This window comes from Epargyreus clarus, unplaced genomic scaffold, assembly GCF_041222505.1.
Source record: "Epargyreus clarus isolate Ecla_fem2 unplaced genomic scaffold, WU_Ecla_fem_2.2 ptg000014l, whole genome shotgun sequence".
NCBI lineage: Eukaryota > Metazoa > Arthropoda > Insecta > Lepidoptera > Hesperiidae > Epargyreus > Epargyreus clarus.
In genome coordinates, this window is record NW_027332222.1 from 9494819 (window position 1) to 9516285 (window position 21467).

General features: G+C 36.1%; 2 protein-coding genes across 10 annotated transcripts in view; one reads left to right on the forward strand and one right to left on the reverse strand.

Moving 5' to 3' along the window:
• Mmp1 (matrix metalloproteinase 1) overlaps positions 1-4019 on the forward strand; it is a 39617-nt gene extending 35598 nt beyond the window's left edge. For 2 of the 9 annotated variants that reach the window (XR_012102875.1, XR_012102879.1), the window contains exons 13-15: positions 1370-1557; positions 3071-3176; positions 3722-3757. Coding sequence is in view for 4 of the 9 variants with exons in the window: in XM_073079976.1 (XP_072936077.1) it covers positions 3722-3825 (104 nt within the window). In the remaining 5 variants the exon portion in view is untranslated. Of the gene's footprint in view, positions 1-1369; positions 1558-2560; positions 2625-3070; positions 3177-3721 lie in introns of those variants that run through there. The other 7 variants (XM_073079976.1, XM_073079979.1, XR_012102876.1 and 4 more) reach the window with 6 other exon arrangements.
• A 266-nt stretch (positions 4020-4285) lies between these two features.
• Positions 4286-21467, reverse strand: part of Mid1 (calcium-permeable channel component Mid1) — an 81880-nt gene continuing 64698 nt past the window's right edge. Inside the window, exons 2-3 of the mRNA XM_073079980.1 lie at positions 12827-13178; positions 4286-10984 (exon numbers count right to left, since the gene is read on the reverse strand). Of these exons, the coding sequence (XP_072936081.1) occupies positions 10659-10984; positions 12827-13178 (678 nt within the window). The 3' untranslated portion in view covers positions 4286-10658. The remainder of the gene's footprint in view (positions 10985-12826; positions 13179-21467) is intronic.

A 21467-nucleotide genomic window follows, 5' to 3' on the forward strand; every position in this document is an offset into this window, starting at 1 on the left:
TTGTGTGTGAGTATATTAAAATAAAATTTATTTAATTTAATGTTGAAACTAACATGTTGAAGATTGCAGAAATATTAATATGTGTAAATAATTAATATCAGGAAATATTCTAATGTATGCTTCAGTGAGACAAAGACGTATAAGATAAAACCTAAAGACTTATCCTAGCCATGTATTGAGTGATTAGGACCACCGTCGCCACTGTACACATATATGTTGCTCTTGTGTATGTCTGTCTGTCACGTCTTGTATCTTTGTGTTCTTTAAGTGATGTGATTAAAATACTGTATTAGTTTAGTTTCGTCTTCTTCAAGTTTTTATTTCAATGTTTCTTGTTTATTTTATTCCTTTGTCTTGTCTTTTTTGTTTGTTTATTTCATTTTTGTTCATCTTACTAATTACTCATCATTTTCAGATATTCAGTCGCCATTCTGCTGATTGTTTAATACACCTTAAAATCATTCTTTATTAACCATTACTGACCTCCAAATTATGTAATACTTTTTTCTCGTAAATTTAACCATAACTAACTCTTTTTGTTTTAACAAAGAAATATTTAAAATGCTTGCAACTAACTCCAGGGTGTCCAGCTTGCTTTAGCTTATAAAGCAGTGGCTGGCGGTGTCAGGTGGGCGACGAAAGCTTCTGGGTGGCTCAACGTATCTGCGGTACTGGGTTCGATTCTTTGGCCATTGGACATTCATCGTCATTTTAACTGATCACAAAAAGTACAAAAATACAATAACAACGATATTTTCTAACGATACATTTAATTTCTTATTAAATTATACCAATGGCACAATTTATTCGAACCCGTAAAACACAACACACAATAATGTAAACAATAATTTAATTAATATAGAATTAATCATTTTTTTAGAATTACTACAAAAGTACCACAAAAGCAATACAATTGATGCAGCAGCATTTTTATTTACGCACCATTAAGTGCACTTGTTGAAAACAAGATAAGATAATTGTAGATAAATCATATCTAAAACAAGTATTTTGTTTGGAAAGGCATTAAATTTGAAGTGCCAGTATTAGTGTAATTAATAAAAAAAATATTGGCAAAAAATCTGTACAAAAATACCAAAATACTTGTAACGGATAATGCAACAATGCTATTTTAACTGTCACAATATTAAATAAGTCACAATTTTCACAGGTTGTTTAAATGTGCACAGTGTTTAAAATAAATCACAATATTCACAAGTTATTTTAAATGTGCACAGTGTTAATTAAGATCGATTTTCAGTGTTTAAGCACAGTGTTAAGCAAGTCTCACACACCTAATGTTTAACTGTACGTGAACTAAGGTGCTTGGGACGTGTCACATTACGTGTGTCCGTGTGTTTTGTCTTTCTAGGTGTAAAATCAACCGCTCCACGGTCATTCTTCTGGTTCAGGGATTAGCCTCGGTGCAGAGTTCCTGAACATTGTACATAGACATAATATAAAGAACAAAGACTCAATTAGTAACATAGGAGAACGAATACCAGTGAGATTATAAGTTAGCGGTGATTTTAGTACCGGCGAGCTTGTCACGCGTTGCCTGTACGTTATATTTCATCCCACATTTGCATGATTTTTTCGTTCTGTATCTTTACGCTTGTTGCATGTAACCGAGCAGGTTTTGTCAGTAATACTGTTATATTACACGGTGACGTGTCGCCAGTTCTTTTTCTTGGCTGAGACGCTACCGTGTGCCTAGATTTCATTGTTGTTAATAGAGGTAATAAGGTACCTATTACAAATTACGCCATAAAAATCTAATATTTAAATTAAATTTACTAAAAACCTCTAGCATACTCGTATTATGGAAAGAATTTTATATTGACACTATTATGTTGAAATTATACTTTTATCACTCTTTTAAATACCTTTGTACATATTCAATATTACTGACAATATTTTCGGGTGTAATACTTGCTAAATCACATGCTATCTGAAATGCCTTTGAATAGTTTGCATGCTCAGTAATAGTGCGGGTTAACCTAACTGCAATGTGATTAGAAGTTTTGCACGTCAACTACTAACAAAATTTGATCAACGGTTCCTCGGATATTTCATTATCACGACGGTATGATTCCATTATACAACTAGGCCCTCGTTGCGTTCCTTCGATGATAGAGACACGTTTACTTACGTAGTATGTATACTTCAGCGAATATTTTTTTATTATATCATTTGATAAGTAAAATAGAGTGATACTTCACCGCCTTGAAATTTGATGAAGCCACAAAAGGCTGATTTGTCCTTTATTCTTTGAATTCACGACAAATAAAAAACATTTTTAGAGAAAATGTACATATAAATAACTAATACTACGTTATTTACGTAATAAATAAATATTTCAAACATTTTAGGGACATTTTAGTATGGAGACGTGGCAAAACTTTATTTACGTAACAATTTCAATTCTTTAAACTGGTTACACTGTCTTGTTAGGAGTGATCTATCTATGTATTTTACTCATCTAAGATTATATCTGCTCCATGTACAATATATTACAATAGCTAAAAATATATTTAAATTATCATTTTGTTTCGTTTTCTAGATAAAATCAAACATAAAATCCGAGTATTCGTCGTAAATTTATAATTTGGACGCATTTATTTGACGTAAGAAACATTTTATAATGTTTGGTGCACGGTTTGCTTTGTCTTTTCTGAGCACCGTCTTTTTTCAAAAGTTGGGAATATTTTCATGTATTTAATTGTATTTTATGCGAGAAAATATTTATTACGTTTAACGTTATAACAACAGATTTACGGTTTTATTTATTTATTAAAATTTAATCGTGACTAACATCGTTTAAGCGTGATGCATGTATTAGTTATTTATGATAGACTAACTGAGTAAGTAGAACTGATTATAGTACTTATAGTAGTTAATTGTTGCACTTAGTGTAGTAATAACCGATTATAAATTCGATATGCATGTGTAAATATAAACATACGTAGATGTAGTATTATCACGTAGTAATGTAGTATATCACGTAATGTAGTAGCGGGTATCGGTTGCGGTGATTTCAAAGTCTGTATCTAAAGACCGATTCACATTTCAGTGGTCAGCGTTCAATCAGACGGAGCTAGAGTGTAGTAGTCGTTGACCGGACCACGTTACTATAGGAGGGCAAAACGTCCTCCGCCGTGACGTCACATACCCGCACCGTAGGTTTATTTTCATTTCCTTTCGTTACCACTGTTATGTTCCGATTTAACAAACGGATTGCCTGTTCCATGTTGTCTTCTGTCTACATTATATGTTTTTGTGTCTGTTTGTCATGCACATTATAAAATGCCAAGTACGTGCTATTCTTCCCGCTGTTAAATGCACAATGTAAAACTTTGTTACTATAATATATTTGTGTCAAAGAGCATTTTATACAATGCACTCAACAAGAGCAACAGCTATTATAGGAGCCGAGGAATCGTCAAAGAAGAGTTGACAGTTTCTCTTTTCCAAATTTCAATTTTATATATGATCTCGTAATATACCTAAAAATATAACATGAAATATTCTGCGCCTATCAAGGTCATATCAATTAAAGTTATGTGACGTGACTACAATCTAGAAAAATCTTTGCGCATTGTCATGCATGTTTGTGTCAACAGCGGGATGAATAGTGCGTAAAGTACACGTACAGTAGAAGCACGTTAGCACCGTGTCATAACCAATCCCTATCACTAAGCACGTGCCCCGTGGTGTCGTACAGATGGCGCTGAGGGAGCAGATGGCGCGCAGGGCAGCGGCACGAGCGGCGCGAGCGCATCTCTGGTACTAGCGCTACTGGCTGTCGCGCTATCGACGCGCGCCTAGCGCCCTCTAGCGGCAGTGCAGTGTATATTGTGTATAGCGAACGCCTTACTGTGATGAAGAGTGCCTCTTTTTATACAGTTGCGAGAACGATAATTTAACAAGTCATAGTTTTTATACTTAATATAAATAGATGATGTAAGTTCGAGTGTGATATTGACGTAAGTGACAATTTTGTATTAAACTATTTAATGTGATGTTCGTGTTTTATTATAGTTCAAGATTTAAGGACTCAGAGACGTATGTCATTTTAGCAATGTTAAGAATTTTACTGCCTATGTAATATAAAAGTATTTACTTATAGATTATATCCATACTAATAGCATAAGTTCTCACAATATTTATACTTTTAAAGAAAATCCTAGCCCTGCTAAATGACATACTTCTGGAGGTATTCGATTTACCTTAATTATTGTCTCTCTTATTTTCGGGTGCTATCAGGAGGAGAAAATGATAATCGCACTCGTATTTTAATCGGTTTATTTAACGTTTTCTTTTTCATCAATAATCCGTCTTAATTCAATAATTACAAGTTTATATGACAATATTTTTCGTTTTTATTTCATTTTCATAAACGTATTTTTTTAATAAACATCTCCACAATTCACCATAACACGGTCGTGCGACCTACTGTCTCAATCGTTCTAACTCTTAGGAAAATGCAAATAATATTAACTTCAAAATCTGTCTACAATTATTGAACGATTAATCTTAATTCGAGTGTCGAACGATATCTACATGCGGCGGGGAGCGGCGAGGCGCACGGGCGACCGCGTCCGCTACGGCGTAGCTACGGCGTAGCCCGCAGCGGTCGCCGCCGCCCGCCCGACCACGCTCTCTCGCATTTGTAGCATTAGAAGGCGTAACATAAGACTTAGTACACGATCACTACTCGAAAAACACCTACGACATCCTAGATCATATCAATATATTTAAGACCCGCGTGCTGTGGCAGTGTTCGCCGGCGTTGCCCGCCGAGTGTGCTTACTGTTGTATTCGTTTAAGAGATAAAGATTTTAAGCTACGCTACCTCTCTCACTATTTATAGACTTTTATAATTGTACTGATATTATGGTATAAATTACATACGAGTCTTGTGGACAGATAAATCTCATTCAATATTAAATAATGTACCGTTACCAAATGATCGACGCAAACAGAATATATAAGCAAATGATTGCTTTAAAAATACATATATTTATATGATCTAGAACCTATTAATTTATAATGTAGTTAAGAGGAATGTTTTTGTTTAAATAAATGGAACATATGTTAATGTCACACGTGAAATTCGTAACCAGTACAAAAACCGCGCATAGAAGTGTTATTAAACGAGACATCGATTGCATTACTCATATGTATACCTGCGGCTTAATTTCTTCGTTATTAACATAACTATTTGAAGAAATCAACACATGTACATGATTCAAATGACACTAATTATAACACATTAAATACTAATATATGAACAAACATTAACACATAAGATAGAATAAATTGCGTCAGCGCTTTATAAAGTACACCGTGCAACCAAATTAGATTAAGTTCATTCGCCAATACCTAGAGATATATTTTTGTAATGTTTTTTTAAAACGGATTAGTCTTGTACCAGTGATGTGAAACGATTTTTCTTCTATAGATTTTAAGATTAATTTGGCTGCACGATGTCTGCAAATAATTTAATATACTTAACACAATGTTAATGTTAAAATAAAGTATAATCACCGCGCTGGTAGAGAAACTTTCGGGGTGGATGACTGAATGATAATAATATGTAAAATCGCATTCAAGAATTACATACATATCAATGTTCCTATTAATTATTATTAATATATGATTTCTCATAAGACCTTTTAGCATCTTATTTTACTTATCACTTTTATATTTAGATAAAATCGAAGGTTTATCGCTATTGTTTGGCTTATGAAGTCCATTTTCACTGTTCAATACCTGAGAGTAATTAATCACTTAGATAAGGCATATTTATATATAGTATTTAAAAAAAAAGCAACTAAAATATTTTGCTGAACACTTTATTAACATCTTTCAATAATCTAAAATTGGTTTGTAATAAATGTCGTTTTAAAATTGGTGTCTGTACAAATTGAATATGTTCAACATTATCCACTACGTCGCAGCCATGCCACTAATGGACTGTTGAGTTAAAATCTAACAACAAATAAGTACATCCAACATCTTCGTGTAAAAATTCAAATCCTATTTCAAAATTATTTATTTATTCGACTCGGTTTTTGTTATTTATTTATTCGTTGTTTTTCAGATTCATCATCTGAGACATTTCTTGCTAGCAAATCTCTCGCTACAATAATACAAATTGGGAACGAACCTCCCTCGAATTACGTATTTACCTAGTAATAGTACCTATTTATAATCGAATCACGATTTTTATCGCCTATTCCGCCGGTATGTGGTAAAAAATTATTGTAAGTATCTTATATTTAATCATTACATACATAATCGCGTAATCAATTAGCTATTATTTGGATGGGTAGAGTCTGTTAATACGTAAAGGCTACCTTTTGGTGTTCTTCTTACATTATTCTATTTTAATCAGAAAAGCAATAATAAATCCTTACCACCGATGGACGACCCCGAAAGCATATTCTCTTAAGTTTTGTGCGTTCGCGTGACAGATGATACAATTGTTGCGCATCCTAAAATGATGGACATTCTTAAGGTATATCTATCTGTCCTAGTTCCGCTGATCCTTATTCGAGTAATTTATATGAAGGTGGATTTCGTAAGCGCGCTGTCGGGAACAGGGATCCTCACCCTGCACACCTTCCAACGAAATCTACCTACATCGTAACCGAATTTCTGCGTAAATAAATATAAATTTTGGAGATCGCAGCAGACGGAGCTCGGAAATTCCTACGTTCGTATTCCTAATCGATTATTTTCAAGTTATAGTTTACAGCTAAATACATATTAGATCCATACACTGCTTTACATCAGTTATCATTTTTTCATTATTATTTGTGCGTTAAACATTTACACGTTATTATGTACATCAAAACATACGTATATTATTCAAAAACATAATGTACACACTATCACCAAACGTTCAACGAAACATCAAAATACACCCGTTAGGGTATTATAACAGTTATGATTTGCGAGCGTGCTTCTAGTAGGAGTCGTCGTCGACGTGTACGCAGCGATATAGCTGCGTGTACGTGACGGGTCCGCGGCGTCTGTTTAAGGAACTCTTTCTGTATGCAGTCCACCAGAGGGTAAGAACTGGACATTTATAATCAACGAAAGACTAATTTGAAACGCATGTAAGTGTCTCTCCCTTACGAAAACAGAACACAGCAGCATTTTTACTGTTTTTACGAAGTAAAAAAACCTGTGATACCTTGTATTATGTCGTACAATATTGAAAGAACATTGAAGTTTCGTTAGACACACGTACGCAAATCATAACTGTGACAAGACCCTTAGACTAAACCTACAAAGAGAGCACGCGCCGCCGCGCCACCAATCACGGAATCCAGTGAGATCTACTTGTTTAATCAGTTACCCACTACGAATTATTGCTAAGTTTGTGTCCCTACGAAATTAACAAAAGGTACTTACAGATCACGTTCGAGACGTTCAGCATTTCTTTATATTTAAATTGGGATCCTTTGGCCTTTTATCTCCCTCTATTTTTATTAGTTTCGGTACAAAATTGTGATGACGGGACGCGAATAAACTATACTGAAATACTAAATGAGGCATGAGTTTCACATCAAAATCATCAAATTCGAACCGAACTCCTCTCTTTTGGTCTTTATTATCTACTCTAGAATAGAATAGTGAACAAGTGAAGATTTATTGAGAGAGATAGCTAGAGATAGAGATAGAAACATCCAACAAGAAGGAATGTACGGTTAATGTGTAAGTTTTAACGAGTGCTCGAAATTGATCCAATTAATTATGTTCTAGTAATTCTTCTCTAATTCTAAATTTTGATAATTTATACATAGATACACGAAGATACCGTGGAAAGCCCTTTGGTATGAGGACCGTAAGAACTATTTAAAGTTATCTTGTGAAATAAATTATACCGTTGCATCTTGTAAAGTAAAAGCTGCAATAGCTAATAATGTTATAAACTAAAAAGTGAAATATGAGATCTAATCGATCTGTTTGTTTGTCTGTCAGGGTCTGCCTTTTAACTAACGACGCTGTCTACGAATTTATTTTAACTGAATCAATCAGCATTCGTGCTTCTTTATTTCAGGCGTCTATTGATCATACATTATATTTCCTACGATTTGCTTTCTAATAAAACAGTCATCGCATACACAATAATTATGATATTTGTAAAGAAATCTAAGTAATAATTATTTTGTTTTCCTACAGGCGTTGAGCTTATTTATTAGCCTGTACCTTTGTGGAATACTTACTAGACTTCTTTAAAATTATAGTTACTTATTATTTGTATGTGAATTGGCCCAATTTTAAGTACTTATATTGCTCAAATATACCTACTATTGAATGAATTAGGTATCTATTCGGTCATTGCAACGGAAAAATACAGGTGCGTCCGAATTATTTGATATAATGATTTTGTATCGCACAAATTAAAATATAAATACGTGACTTATTCAAGTTACATTTTTATTATTCACTATTTATACATAGCTAACAATCGGAGCTGATCTTTAGCATAAACAGTAATTCGAACCCTAAAATCTATTAACTCTCTTGAAGAGACTAGTACTATGCTCTTCAACTATACTTCGACGTTTAAATATTTTCCTAAAGATGGAAGTATCATTCTTATGCTGATTCATTGTTTAATCGGATGGAACCATGCTGAATTACTTGACAAATAATTGATGCGAACATTGAGTGCATACTTTCACTTCAAAATAAGTGAAGGCACTAGGCATCACGAGTGAATACTCGATTCCATCAAAATGACCCACCTACAAAGACATACAAATATGTTTTTACCAATTTAGTTCCCCAGAATGTCTTCTTTACCCGCAAATACTATGAATAATGAAAACTTGCAATTATTTCAGCGGCAGTAATATATTTCAGGTGGGTCGTAATCAATAGCGTATCTTCTGTACCTCACCATTAATACACTTTAATACATATACAATCACGCAGACCGACAAACAGATATTAGTTAGGTTGGAAGAAGTTATAAAATAAAATTCTAAGAAGCATTAATAGACATTTAGCACCTTCGGTGGCGTGGTTTAAGTATGGGAATGGAAACAACAAACCGTTTTTGATATATTTACACAATAAAAACGTAAAAAATAACTTACTTAATATTATTATCTTTATCATTGAATACAACAACTACATCCCCGCTCGAGGACAATATCTCAACAAATCTTCTTTCAATAAAGTCTTAATAATCATTATTTAATCTTGTATTCCATCACATAATAACTTTTAACGACACGATTTTTATAATTTCAATACCTTTCAAAAACGAAACAAACCAACAACGCTGTTACCTATGCCAACGACTATACCACGGCGTAGGCTGCGCTACCGTTCATATACGACACGATATACATATACAATAATATATACTTAAAATCAATCTATATAAAAATCATGTTCAACCACGTTAAATCTGTATTTAGGTATGTTTTAATTCATAAGACGGATATATTACATATAATTTTCATTATATGCATAAAGTCATTTTTATTTCATACAAAACAGCAACTACATTTATTAACTCTAATACATTGTTTACTTAATACCGGTTACATAGAGCAGTGTTTAGGCGTTCGTAGCCGGTAGAACATAGCGACAAGGTTCCCCGACCACAAAGCCGACCCACATTGGATACACTACCTACTGTACTATTTATTAATTATTTATTATCCAAAGTTACTCCGGTTACAGTTATCTACAAAATAGGTGGTCGTCTACGAATGAGCAGTCATTGCTTCACGTTATATTATCAAATCGCTATCGAAACGTACAACTAAGTTATTGTTGTAACGCGAGCAATGCTTGCTTCCAGCTTTAGTTCCTTACCGACCTTGTCCCAATGCTCCTCCGGTATTCCTTGTTGTAATATCACATCACAAAAATAACGTTTAACAAAACTCGTACATATTGCCTAATATTTAAATCATAGGTTTTATTATTAAAATCGGATCACTTCTATATATCTAAGAATTGTAGTTTTGTTACATATTCTCTAATACTAATTATTTCAGATTTATTTGTATAGCATTCTGTCGTGTCTTTGAACATTATAATTTTGTTTAATAGTTGCATCAAGCACCGTTTGTAACATATAAGAGTATCGTAATCACACAATTCATCGTTACAATGTAATAACACTCAGTTCAATCATCTCGAATCAACAATTATAATATTGCATCTATGTAAACTATTTTAGCAAAAATAACTTAAAATCGGTAATGTGTGCCTTCAAACGATGTGTATTATTTAACTGTAAAATCCTATTTAAAATATACTTACAAACATCTTTTCTTAACGCAATATCGGATGAAATTTCGTTTATAATTACGTGCCCATTATATTAACATACTGGCCGGAAACTCGGCTAATAGCGCTCACGACACATAACGCATAAGTAACCATGAGAACATTTGGTGTTCATCTTTTTGGATGCATCAACCGATCGGACACTGACATTCACTTACAGTCTATAAAACCGCCGTGCGCTCGCGGCCACGAACGAGCCGCGCCGCGAGTCGCCGGCGTCTTCGATTTTGTCATCGCTCATAATTTATTATCATAAGTATAGCACTAATAGAAGTTCTATTCGTGGTCCGGCAATCGCGGGACGCGGGAGTGCAACGCACGTTAACGTAAAACTATAACCTGGAACCGCGCACATTCACTATACGTATCGTTGTTGTCCAGCGGGTCCGTAACAATGTGAATATGACGAGGAGTGCGGCCAGGAGGAGCGTGGGCGTGTGCGCGGGCGCGGCGTCGGTGGCGGGCGCCTGGTAGGGCACGGAGCACGTGGCCAGGCGCTCCTCCACCGGCGCGCACCGCTCGGCGTCGGGGCGCGACGGCTCGCTCAGCCGCGCCTCGCAGCGGTAGCACAGCCGCCCCTCACAGTACCAGTAGCAGCAGTCGTCCGGCCCGTAGTTGGATTTGTTTGCTTGTGCGCCTGTTTCTGGAATGCGCGCGTCTGGAACACCCGGACATTTGTATTACACATACAAAACAATGGCATCGCAATGTTACCTTGCTTTTCAACAGTCTTAACTTTTATGTGAATTTTCTATGGATGAGTTTACAGCTAATAATAGCTACAAAGCATAACGTATGGATTGTAATGCAATTGGGCGGACTATTACACATTTTTTATTATTATCCAGCAATTTACAAAAGTATTACTCGCTAGCGACTGCGTAAAATAAATGTATGAAAAATTGTACAGCGCCTCTGGTGGTTACTCGTAGAACTAAAATCCGTAGTGTGAGCCACTCGTAACGTAAAAAACCTATCGAAATCAAATCGCTAGCGAATGTCATTATGATCTATTGCCATACAAATTCGGTCCCATGAGTCATTAATTTGACAGACGTTGTCAAGAAATACCGTAACGATAGTAGTTATGTTATTCACTAGCAAAATGACAATAGTTTTCTATTTACAATTTCTATAGTGGCGTTTCTATGCCAACTCATGGTAGTGCTACTGTATTAGAGTCTATTTACTTTACATTAAAATATCTCCTTAGTGAAAGTGTCAAGAAAATAGTGAACAGTCCATTGTGCTCATAACGAGTAGGATTGCGCCTTGTGTGAGATAAGCAAACAAAGGAAATTTTAAGTCAAGCGGAAGAGTCAAGAAGCAACAATTGGTTAAAGTGGTGTAGGAAGTAAAAATAAAAGAGGCCTTTCCAGACAAAAGGCGACGTTTGTATGAGCTTTCTTTTTGAACCGTGGCCAAGCAGGAGAGGGGGCTAATCGGTTCTAATTTATCCCTTAGCCTATTGTTTGCAGTACAACCGTGCATTTGCTAAGATTTGCTCTTTTTATGTAAATCGTTATACCATTTTCTAAAAATATTATAGTTATTGTTGCGTTAAATGCAGCCATAAATATAGGGATAGCCTAGTAGTAGTTGGTTGCAGTGATAGCCTAGTGGTTAAGAAATTCTGCCTCTCGATCGAGGGGTCCGAGGTTCAAATCCCAGGCGTCTTATTTTTCAAAGTTATGTTCGTATTATAAATTAATTATCACTTGCTAAGCGGTGAAGGAAAACATCGTGAGGATGCACGTTTCCTGAGAGATTTATAAAAAAATCTCAAAGGTATGTGAAGTCTTCCAATACGCACTTGCCCAGCGCGGTGAACTATGGCCTAATTCTTCTCATTATGAGAAGAGACCCGTGCCCAGCAGTGGGACAGTAATGGGTTGATGATGAGTCCTGAGTCCTGACCTGTCTCTTTTATATGTCTATTTTTAAAGTTACGTAAGTATGTATTAGAAATTAATTATATGTTGCTATACAGGCAAAGGAAAATATCGAAAAGAACTTTACAGATCTGATAGTTGTTTAAAAAAAGTCCTTAAAGGTGGATTGAAGTCTACCAATTTGCATTGGGCCAGTGGATTGCACTATAATCAAACCCTCTTTCAAGAAGAGATAGATGCTATCAATAGAGCAGTAAAGGATTGACGATACTTTTTTTGTATGCAGCACAACGGAGATGGTAAACCCTTTCATAGTTCGACTCTGTCGGCATCACCTATTTCTGCCTCATAACAGCAGTATTAAACGCTGCTGTGTTCTGGTTTGAAGGGTGTGCTAAGGGAGATATACTTTGCCGAGGAGTTCCAACTTCAGGGGTAGCGGCGCATCTGTGGCCAATCTGAGATAGGAATATCTAATCCTATGTGGGGTTGATTACAGATGTCCATGGGCTGCAGTAGCCACTTTCCATCAGATAGACTGCATACTCATCTGCTACTCCTACATTATAAAAAACAAGAGTGAAAGCTTGTAGCGTAATACATCTTACCCAGGCATAGGAAGGTGGGCTCGCCAGCGTACTGCGTGGGGTATGCGGGCGCGCGGTCCGCCGGCAGGAAGTAGGGGCAGTGTTGCTCAACGAGCTGGCAGACGGAGAGGCAGGGCTTGAGGCGCACGAGGGGCCGGCCGGGGCCCGCGGCGGCGGCGCGCACCCAGCGGCCGACGACGCCGCCGCCGCGCCGCCGGTCCAAGTGCCCGACGCGCTCTAGGTGGCGCGCGTGCCACCGCGCCGCGTGCTCGGCGGGCGCACGACGCGACCGACCGCCTTCGTCGCCCTCCTCGGCGCCCTCCTCCACCCAAAGAGGCACCATCGTGCTACAAGCCCACCGGCGGTACGTTTCCTGGAATAAACATACGTTGAACTTGTTATTTTTTACTTATATGTGGAATTGTTAAGGACAGGAGTCGACCAATATACACAGTCAGTTGTACACTGCTATATTAGGAATATGAATTATCTCTGGTTACAACTATACGCATCGAACACACATTTGTGTGTAGGTACATACTCAACAATATGTTTAGGTTAATTTTATTTTTTTCCAACTTCTTTACAAAACTCGACGAGCGAGCGATGGAAATGATTTAAAGAAATGAAAAATATTTAAACATTTTTAAGTCCAACAATCTTCTTGAGTAATAAAATATTAATTAAGTACAACAATACAACACAATCGTTTTCAACGCCTTCGTCATCACCAACTTATCATCCAAAACGGATAAAATTAAAAGAAAGAGTACTTAGTAGGTCACTAAAACGTCATCTAAAATGGACAAAACCATTGACTTGAAAGTCGCTGCTCAAAAGACAAGTATTTGCATAGCGCTGATGCCACTGTAAACAAAGAGTTCTTCCACATTTTAATTCTTTTATCAAGCATTATCCACGTACACTTCAAAAATGTGGACCGCATAAAGCCTTATTATTACGAAGTCTACACAGAAATCAAAGGACGTAAACCATTATCAAGCCTTATCGCTTACGTCAAAACGTGCCCATGAGGCTTGATAAGCTTCTACACTGGTTTAAGAATTAAAGGATCTTTTGAATAAATCTTATTTTTTATACGGAGTAGCAAAAAACATGTGGTCCATCTGAGTTGATTATCAGCCATGGACATTTCTATCTGTGACTTTTTTATTATAATATAGGAGTAGCAGACGTGCATGGAGTCCACCTGATGGTAAGTGGCTACTGCCGCCCATGGACATCTGTAATCAACCCCAGATAGGATTAGATATTCCTACCTGAGGTAGGCCACAGATGCGTCGTGGGGGTAGCGACCCCTGAGGACTAAGCTGGAACGCCTCGGAAAAGTCTGTCGCCTAACACTGCTGTTATTAGGTAGAAATAGGTGTCGCGGTGGTGTAGCCGGAGTCGAACCACAAAGGGTTCTACCACCTTCCAATTAACCTTCAAATTAATAAACTACTTTTATGTACAACAAAGGTTAGAACTGAAGTCGATCAGATCACAGATACGATTTAATTCTGAGAGGAAAGATGGTCACCAAATACATAAGTTAACTGACATCACCGCCTTCCATCGAAACGCATAAGCTGCATCACGCCACAAATACGTGTGACGGTGGTACCTAATCGGTCAGATTCTACACGTTCTACTACTTTTCAAAAATGTCTAAAGCAATACTTCTATGGTATATACTATTTTACTTCTAGATATAAAGATATTTCAGCCTTTTTTGGGAATCTGTAATCCAAATCTGATTTGATATGAGTAAATAATTAGGTATGCATTTGATTCCAAACTTCTTTATGGATTGTCGGATACATGTGGCGCTGCGGTCGCTTCAAAACTAATTAATCACTGCTTGAGCGAGCGACGTGATTTCCTCCGGGAATGAAAAATGCTGAGTAACGATAGGGTAGGCTCACACATCCACCCCTACACACTCAAGAAGTGTTGCAGCGTGTGTTACAGTCACATCACACTGATTCATGTAGACATAGATTAGTAAAGATTACTCACTCCTAACAAGAAAATGTAACCAGTTTTGACAATTGAAATTGTCACTGTCATCTATTTTCGTGTTTGAAAAATATTAAAAAAAAATAGTTTTTAAATCATTTACGAATGAAACGATATTTCTTTGCACTTTTTCTTCGATGTCGTACTTTTGCACCACTTACCTGCACATATTGGTATTGTTCCGCGTAAATTATACCATGACTGCCATTAAATGGCTGACAGAAGTGTCAGCCGTTTATGTCATTTAATGGCTTCCTTCAATTACAAGGCGGTGAGATATTTATACTAATCTACGCATGTAGATCACATAATTGTTGGTATTAATTGGTAATTTACGTCAATTTTAAATACTTATTCTATTTTTGGAATATTTTTGCTTTGAGTTATAGAATGTCATCTGATTTTTGCAGTCTTTTACTAGAAAAGCTAAAAAAATCGGAATGAAACTCGCTAACTTGAATTAACTCTATAATAGATTATTAATGCACATAAGTGCAAAATATCTAATTCTATTCATGTCATATCACATATAACAATTTGAAAGATTTTCTTATAATACCGATGAAAACAGCCGAAAAACACTAACTACCACAACCAACTCTAATTATGTTATGATATGAAGTGAGGACATATTCATTAAGGTTATAACGCAGGGTTTACCGCCCTCCTGTTATCGAAATAGCCAACGCAATGTCCTCCCTCATCTAATGTCTCAATGTCAATGCCCATTGACATGTGCTCCAGCAATTATGTGCGTAAACTATCATTTTGCCGCTAAACAAAGTGCACTTGCCATTTATAATAATTACACTACTCTAGAGATTATATTTAACGTCTCTATTAGGTCAACTATGTGGTTAGATGGCTAAGGTAATTAAACGTTTGAAAATTGGTTTATGTCTTGCAGTTAAATAACTGAGCGATTTTATAGGATTTATTAATAGTTAACCCGTTACTATCTCACTGCTAGGAACGAGTATCTTGTTAGAATGAGCAGGACTTAGGCCACCACGCCGCCCAAATGCAAATTAGTAGATTTAGTACACCTTGAAAACTACACACCTATTTCTACCTAATAACAGCAGTGCTGTGTTCCGGTTTGAAGGGTGTGGTAATTTGGATTGGAGCTATACTTTCCATGATTTAATCTCGAAGAAAGCCAAGTGGCACGTTAAGGCATATTGTAAGTGCTGATTCATCATGTAATGTGCGCTTAACAAATCAGAAGCAATGAGAACCATGTCAAACGACGTCTCCGCGGGATCAAGCAGCATGAGGCATTGGAAATCTTTTAATCGATGTACAACAACATCACATAGGTACACAAACAACATTTAACTATTGTTAAACTAAGTTTACTAGGGCTGTTAAGACAACAAATAACTTTTTTTTTAATGCAGACGAGCATGCAGTCCACCTGATGGTAAGTGGCTACTGCCGCCCATGAACATCTGTATTCAAACCCCAGATAGGATTCTACCTGAGGTCGGCCACAAATGCGCCGCTACCCCTGAGGACTAAGCTGGAACGCCTCGGAAAAGTCTGTCTCCCTTACCACACCCTTCAAACCGGAACACACCAGCGCTTAACACTGCTGTTATTAGGTAGAAATAGGTGTGGCGGTGGTGCCGCCGGAGTCGAACCACAAAGTCCAATCAAAACTAACATAAGCATAAGTTAAAATAATAGCGAAAACTTGAATTTGATTCCATATGTAATGCTCGTAATGTATGTGTGTAGGATACCTACATCTCGCTGGAACTAAGTTACATTTCTTGTTAACTTGAGGTCTAACAAATCAGGATCAATGAACATCGTGTCAGACAACATTGTCTCGACGGGATCAGACGGGGTGGGGGCGCAATCAATCATAGAGGGCGCGATGTGTCGCCCGATAGCCGCATTTGTGCCTTTTGTTTGAATGACTGAGATTTTATTCAGTCGATATTAATGTTATTGTGAAAAATAATTCATCATCATCGTCATCAATCCATTACTGTCCCACTGCTGGGCACAAGTCTCCTCTCAGACTGAGAATTAGGCCACCGCGCTGGCCAAGTGCATATTGGTAGAATTCACTTACCGTTGAAAAGTTTTTCTTTTAAGATTTCTCAGGTGTCAGTCTCATGTAGGTTTCCTCATGATGTTTTCCTTCGCCGTTCAAGCAAGTGATATTTAATATCTAATACGAACATAACTTTGAAAAAATCAGAGGTGAGGGGATTCCTTGGGGAACCTCGGACCCCTTGATCAAGAGGCAGAGTTTCTTAATTACTAGGCTATCTATCTTTAAAATAATTACTCTTTTATAATACTTCTTTATGATATTTTTCATAAATATTCGACTTATAAAATATTTTTGTATACGTCTAACCCCTTATTTAGTACCTACTGTAATATACGGTCGAACTTTCTTGTACTCCAAAATACTTTGCGAGGATAAAATAATACGAGACTAATATTTCATTAGTAAACATTGCACAACAATCTCCTATAGATTATTTTTAAAGTGAGGAATTTTGAAGACATTTACCTTAGTAGCAAATCAGTCTATGGTAAGTGGTAAAATCGTTAAAGAGTAAAAGATTGAAACAATTATTTTGGAAAATAAATAATATGTATTTATATTACCTGCTTTTTCTTAGATCGAACTAATAAAAATCGTTTTGATGCCATCAAAGACATGGCTGACATTTTATTAACACGTTACTATTGAATACTACTATGAAAAGTCACAAAAAATACTTAAACAGATCAACAGACAAACTAAGCAACTCTCGTGCTACGTGTAATCGTTATTAAGATCTTCACAGACGAGAGCGACACACACCCATACCTTTATATATCCGTGATATGTGTTTGATCGCAGCGGAAGCATAATGCGTTTGTGATAGCCGAAGTTAAGTAATAACGCGGTAGCTTTATTGCTACATGAAGATGGTCGGATACGGAACCAAGTACCTACAATCAATTTCATGTAACTCTACATGAGCGCTGTAACTTTATTAGTTAAAGATTAATTTGATTTCCTCTTCAATTATCTTATAATGTGACGTCTAAAAGGAATGTATAAAGTACTTAACTTTTAGCTAGAAACGAATATCGTGATTTACAGACAGATGGCGTTTATGTTTTCTGTACACGTTTAACCTTATCTATGCAAATACTGCAATGCAAAAACATTAGTGTAATAAGAACTTTGAAATTTCATGTTTTTCCGTGGTTGCCATCACTGAATTGAGAACTGAGAACTTTATTATTGAGATTTACTTATTACTAGCTGACCCGGCAAACGTTGTGTTACCATATAAATAAAAAATGTTAAGGGTGAACAACCCTTATCACTTAGAGGTATGAAAAATAGATAGTAGCCGATTCTCAGACCTACTGAATATAAAATTTGGTGAAAATCAGTAAAGCCGTTTCGGAGGAGTACGGTAACTAACATTGTGACACGAGAAATTTATTAAAGATGTAACGTTAAATAAGCCAATTATTTAAGTTAAAGCATATTTTAACCGAATATTGTAGAGCTACTTAAAAGAGATATAGTACCTAAAAGAGTAGAAATGGATATCAGTTCGCAACATACAGTGGTCGTTACCACCCAAGAACTGAACCAAGATAACTGACTCTGTTTTACTTTTAATGACAAAACCAAACCTTTTAACTAAGTTGAAAAATCAAATATGTTTTCAAGGTCCGACGCAAAAAGATGTGTTTTAAGTTTAAGTTTAAAAGGTGACATGATGGAGATTACAGAAAAAAAATACCTGTTTTAAGACTATCAAGGACTCGTATTTTCTAGTTAATGTTGAAAGTTTTGTAAATTTCTGTTAAATTTTCTTTTTCACTATTGAATCTTTTAATTCATACTCCCTTAATAATTATACCGAACGTCTTTAAGTATTGAATATCGAATGTTAAAAAAAGACATGATAAAGATAACAGAAAAAATCACCTGTTTAAGACCATCAACTCTTTTCTAGTTAGCGTTGAAAGATTTGTAAATTTTAATAAGTAAAATAAATAAAAGCGTTGACAATTAAAAACAAACAAACCAGAAGTGTCATTTACAGAGCCACAATATACTTACAACAAATTGGTTGTTAATAACCGCATGCTCGGCTGTCGCCCTAGTGACCTCGTGTGTGTGTGACCGACTTACCCATACTATTGTAGGCGTAGGTGACTCACTGCGGTCTGCTATTTACACCCAACACACGGAAGATTTGGTCACAATCAAACAGCAATATAAAATATAACGATACATGATACTAATGTCTGCATATAAAAAAAACTCTTGAAATATAAGCGACAAAGTATATAATAAACTGTGTTGAAATACAACTGTATGGAAAAAGGTTCATAAATAAATTAATAGCACGGAACAAGATAAACTTTAATATGAGGTATGCATTTGTTTTGTTGGCGAAATTTTATACAATTACTAGCTGATCCCGCAAATGTTGTGTTGCCATATAAATAAAAAAATGTTAAGGGTGAACAACCTTATCATTTAGGGGTATGAAAAATAGACAGTAACCGATTCTCAGACCTACTGAATATGCATATAAAATTTGGTGAAAATGGGTAAAGCCGTTTCGGAGCAGAATTTTATATATAAGATGTGTATTTTACTGTTTTTTAATTATTGCAACTTTACGTTATGGTTCATACTTTTTTGATAATTTTAATAAAAGTCTATGAATATGGAATAATGTATGTTAAAGAAAACGTCATAAGAAATAGAAAAATAAAAAAGGTACATTGAAAACTTTTAACGACCTTCTAGTAGATATCTTTATGCCTACAGGCATTGTCGAAGATACTCTAGAAACCTTGTGCTTAAAAGAAAAACTTAAAAACGATAAATCAATATATCGTTCGCGACTACGGCAACTTCATTCAAGTGGCTCTTATTTCCCTCCGAATAGAATGAAGATACGCTATAGAGCCAGCTTAATTCTTCTACGTTGTAAGTAAAATCCACCGCAAATATGAAATGGGGTCGTATTATTAAACCAGGTACGTTGGGGTGAATCAACCGTTTCCGGACCAGCCCGATTTAAAATTAATGCGAACTCGGGGAAAAATGACAAAAGTTAATCGTTGCATTGTTTCAGTTTAATGGGGATAAATGCTACTTCTATTTGAAAGTAACAAGGTTAGCTGTGCGCATAATTAATTTACTGACACTATTTGAAATAACCTCAAAAAAGATAAGAAACATCTGGAACTTGAAAACCAACAGACGAACTGCTTACTGTTAGCTTATTTTTTATAATTACAATATAACGTGTTTTCTTCTTCTCTTAACATAATATATAGTGTGGTAATTGATTAAAATAGCTTGTTGTCACTAGTCGACACTTGGTGGCGCTAGTGAGCGAATTGAGACCATCTGACACAGATTGAGTGGGCACAGTTGATGTACGGTAGTCGACCCGAGCGGTTGAAATTAGAAGTTATTACTCGTTAAGAAACCAGTGATTTTAAAAGTGTGAATAGTGTAATATAGTATTTAATGTTACATTGGAGTTTTCTGAACTGATCCTAACACGATGTCATCATGAATTCCAAGGAATCACGTAAGTAGGAATGTGCATTATAAAACTTAAATTACATAGATTTGAATGTAGCCTTTTTTGCAGCATGCAGCTGCAATTAGTGCCGAATGGCGCTTAACAAAGCTATTACGAGGCCGAACTGTGAAGAGACGAAAATGATAAAAGGTACAATCTCAGGAACAGATATCACATTCGCAAATATCAACGCTGGATTTCAAAAATTTTAGTAGGCAAATTAGTTGGTCTGGTCGTATTAAGGGATTTTTGCTCAAATATCAGGGATAACATTTATCAGGGCATTGTATTTAAAGCAGTGAATTGTGCGTGATGGATGAGCGACAGTCGAACGAACGCCGACTCATTGTGACCCAAATAAACAGGAATTGTCTGGAAACAATCTATACAGGTATTCGGCCTATAGTTCAATATTAGATAAAATGGTTGCTAATTCATTAGTTGGAGGCATTTAATTTGAACTGGTTTAAACTGGTTAAGTTTAACCGAGGATGTGCCACGGCTACACCTATGTTTAGCGTTACATTGTACTGCGTTTCCTTGAAAGGACTTGGATACTGCCTGACTTACAGAGGTGACCATAGTGAACGCAACTATAATCGGTTATACGCATATATGTTCCTGTGGAGTTGGTTAGTGATGTTCAGAGGCGGCGGTTATCACTTACCATCAGATGGATTGCAAAATTGTTTGCTTCTGGTACATAATAAAGATATATAGACACAAAACAATTGAATGAGATGAGCTAAATAAATCTTTCGCTAATGCTACTATATTTACTGACATAGCGTTCCTTAGAGTATTATAAACCAAATGTAACGCAGTGGTAACACGCTGAGCTTAGGGTGCAAAATTAACATTGGGTAAATAAGGCGAGGTGGACTGCAAATCCTCTTATCGCAGAATCCGTCACGCCTATCTTCTGTCTTGCGCCTCGCGGCGTGCCAACAAGAACAGAACCTACCAAAATTATGCATATTTACCTTCACATCTGTATTCTCTTGTAATTCACATTGTTGTGGGTCTAATTCTTCGATTCATATAGAGTTTCGGTA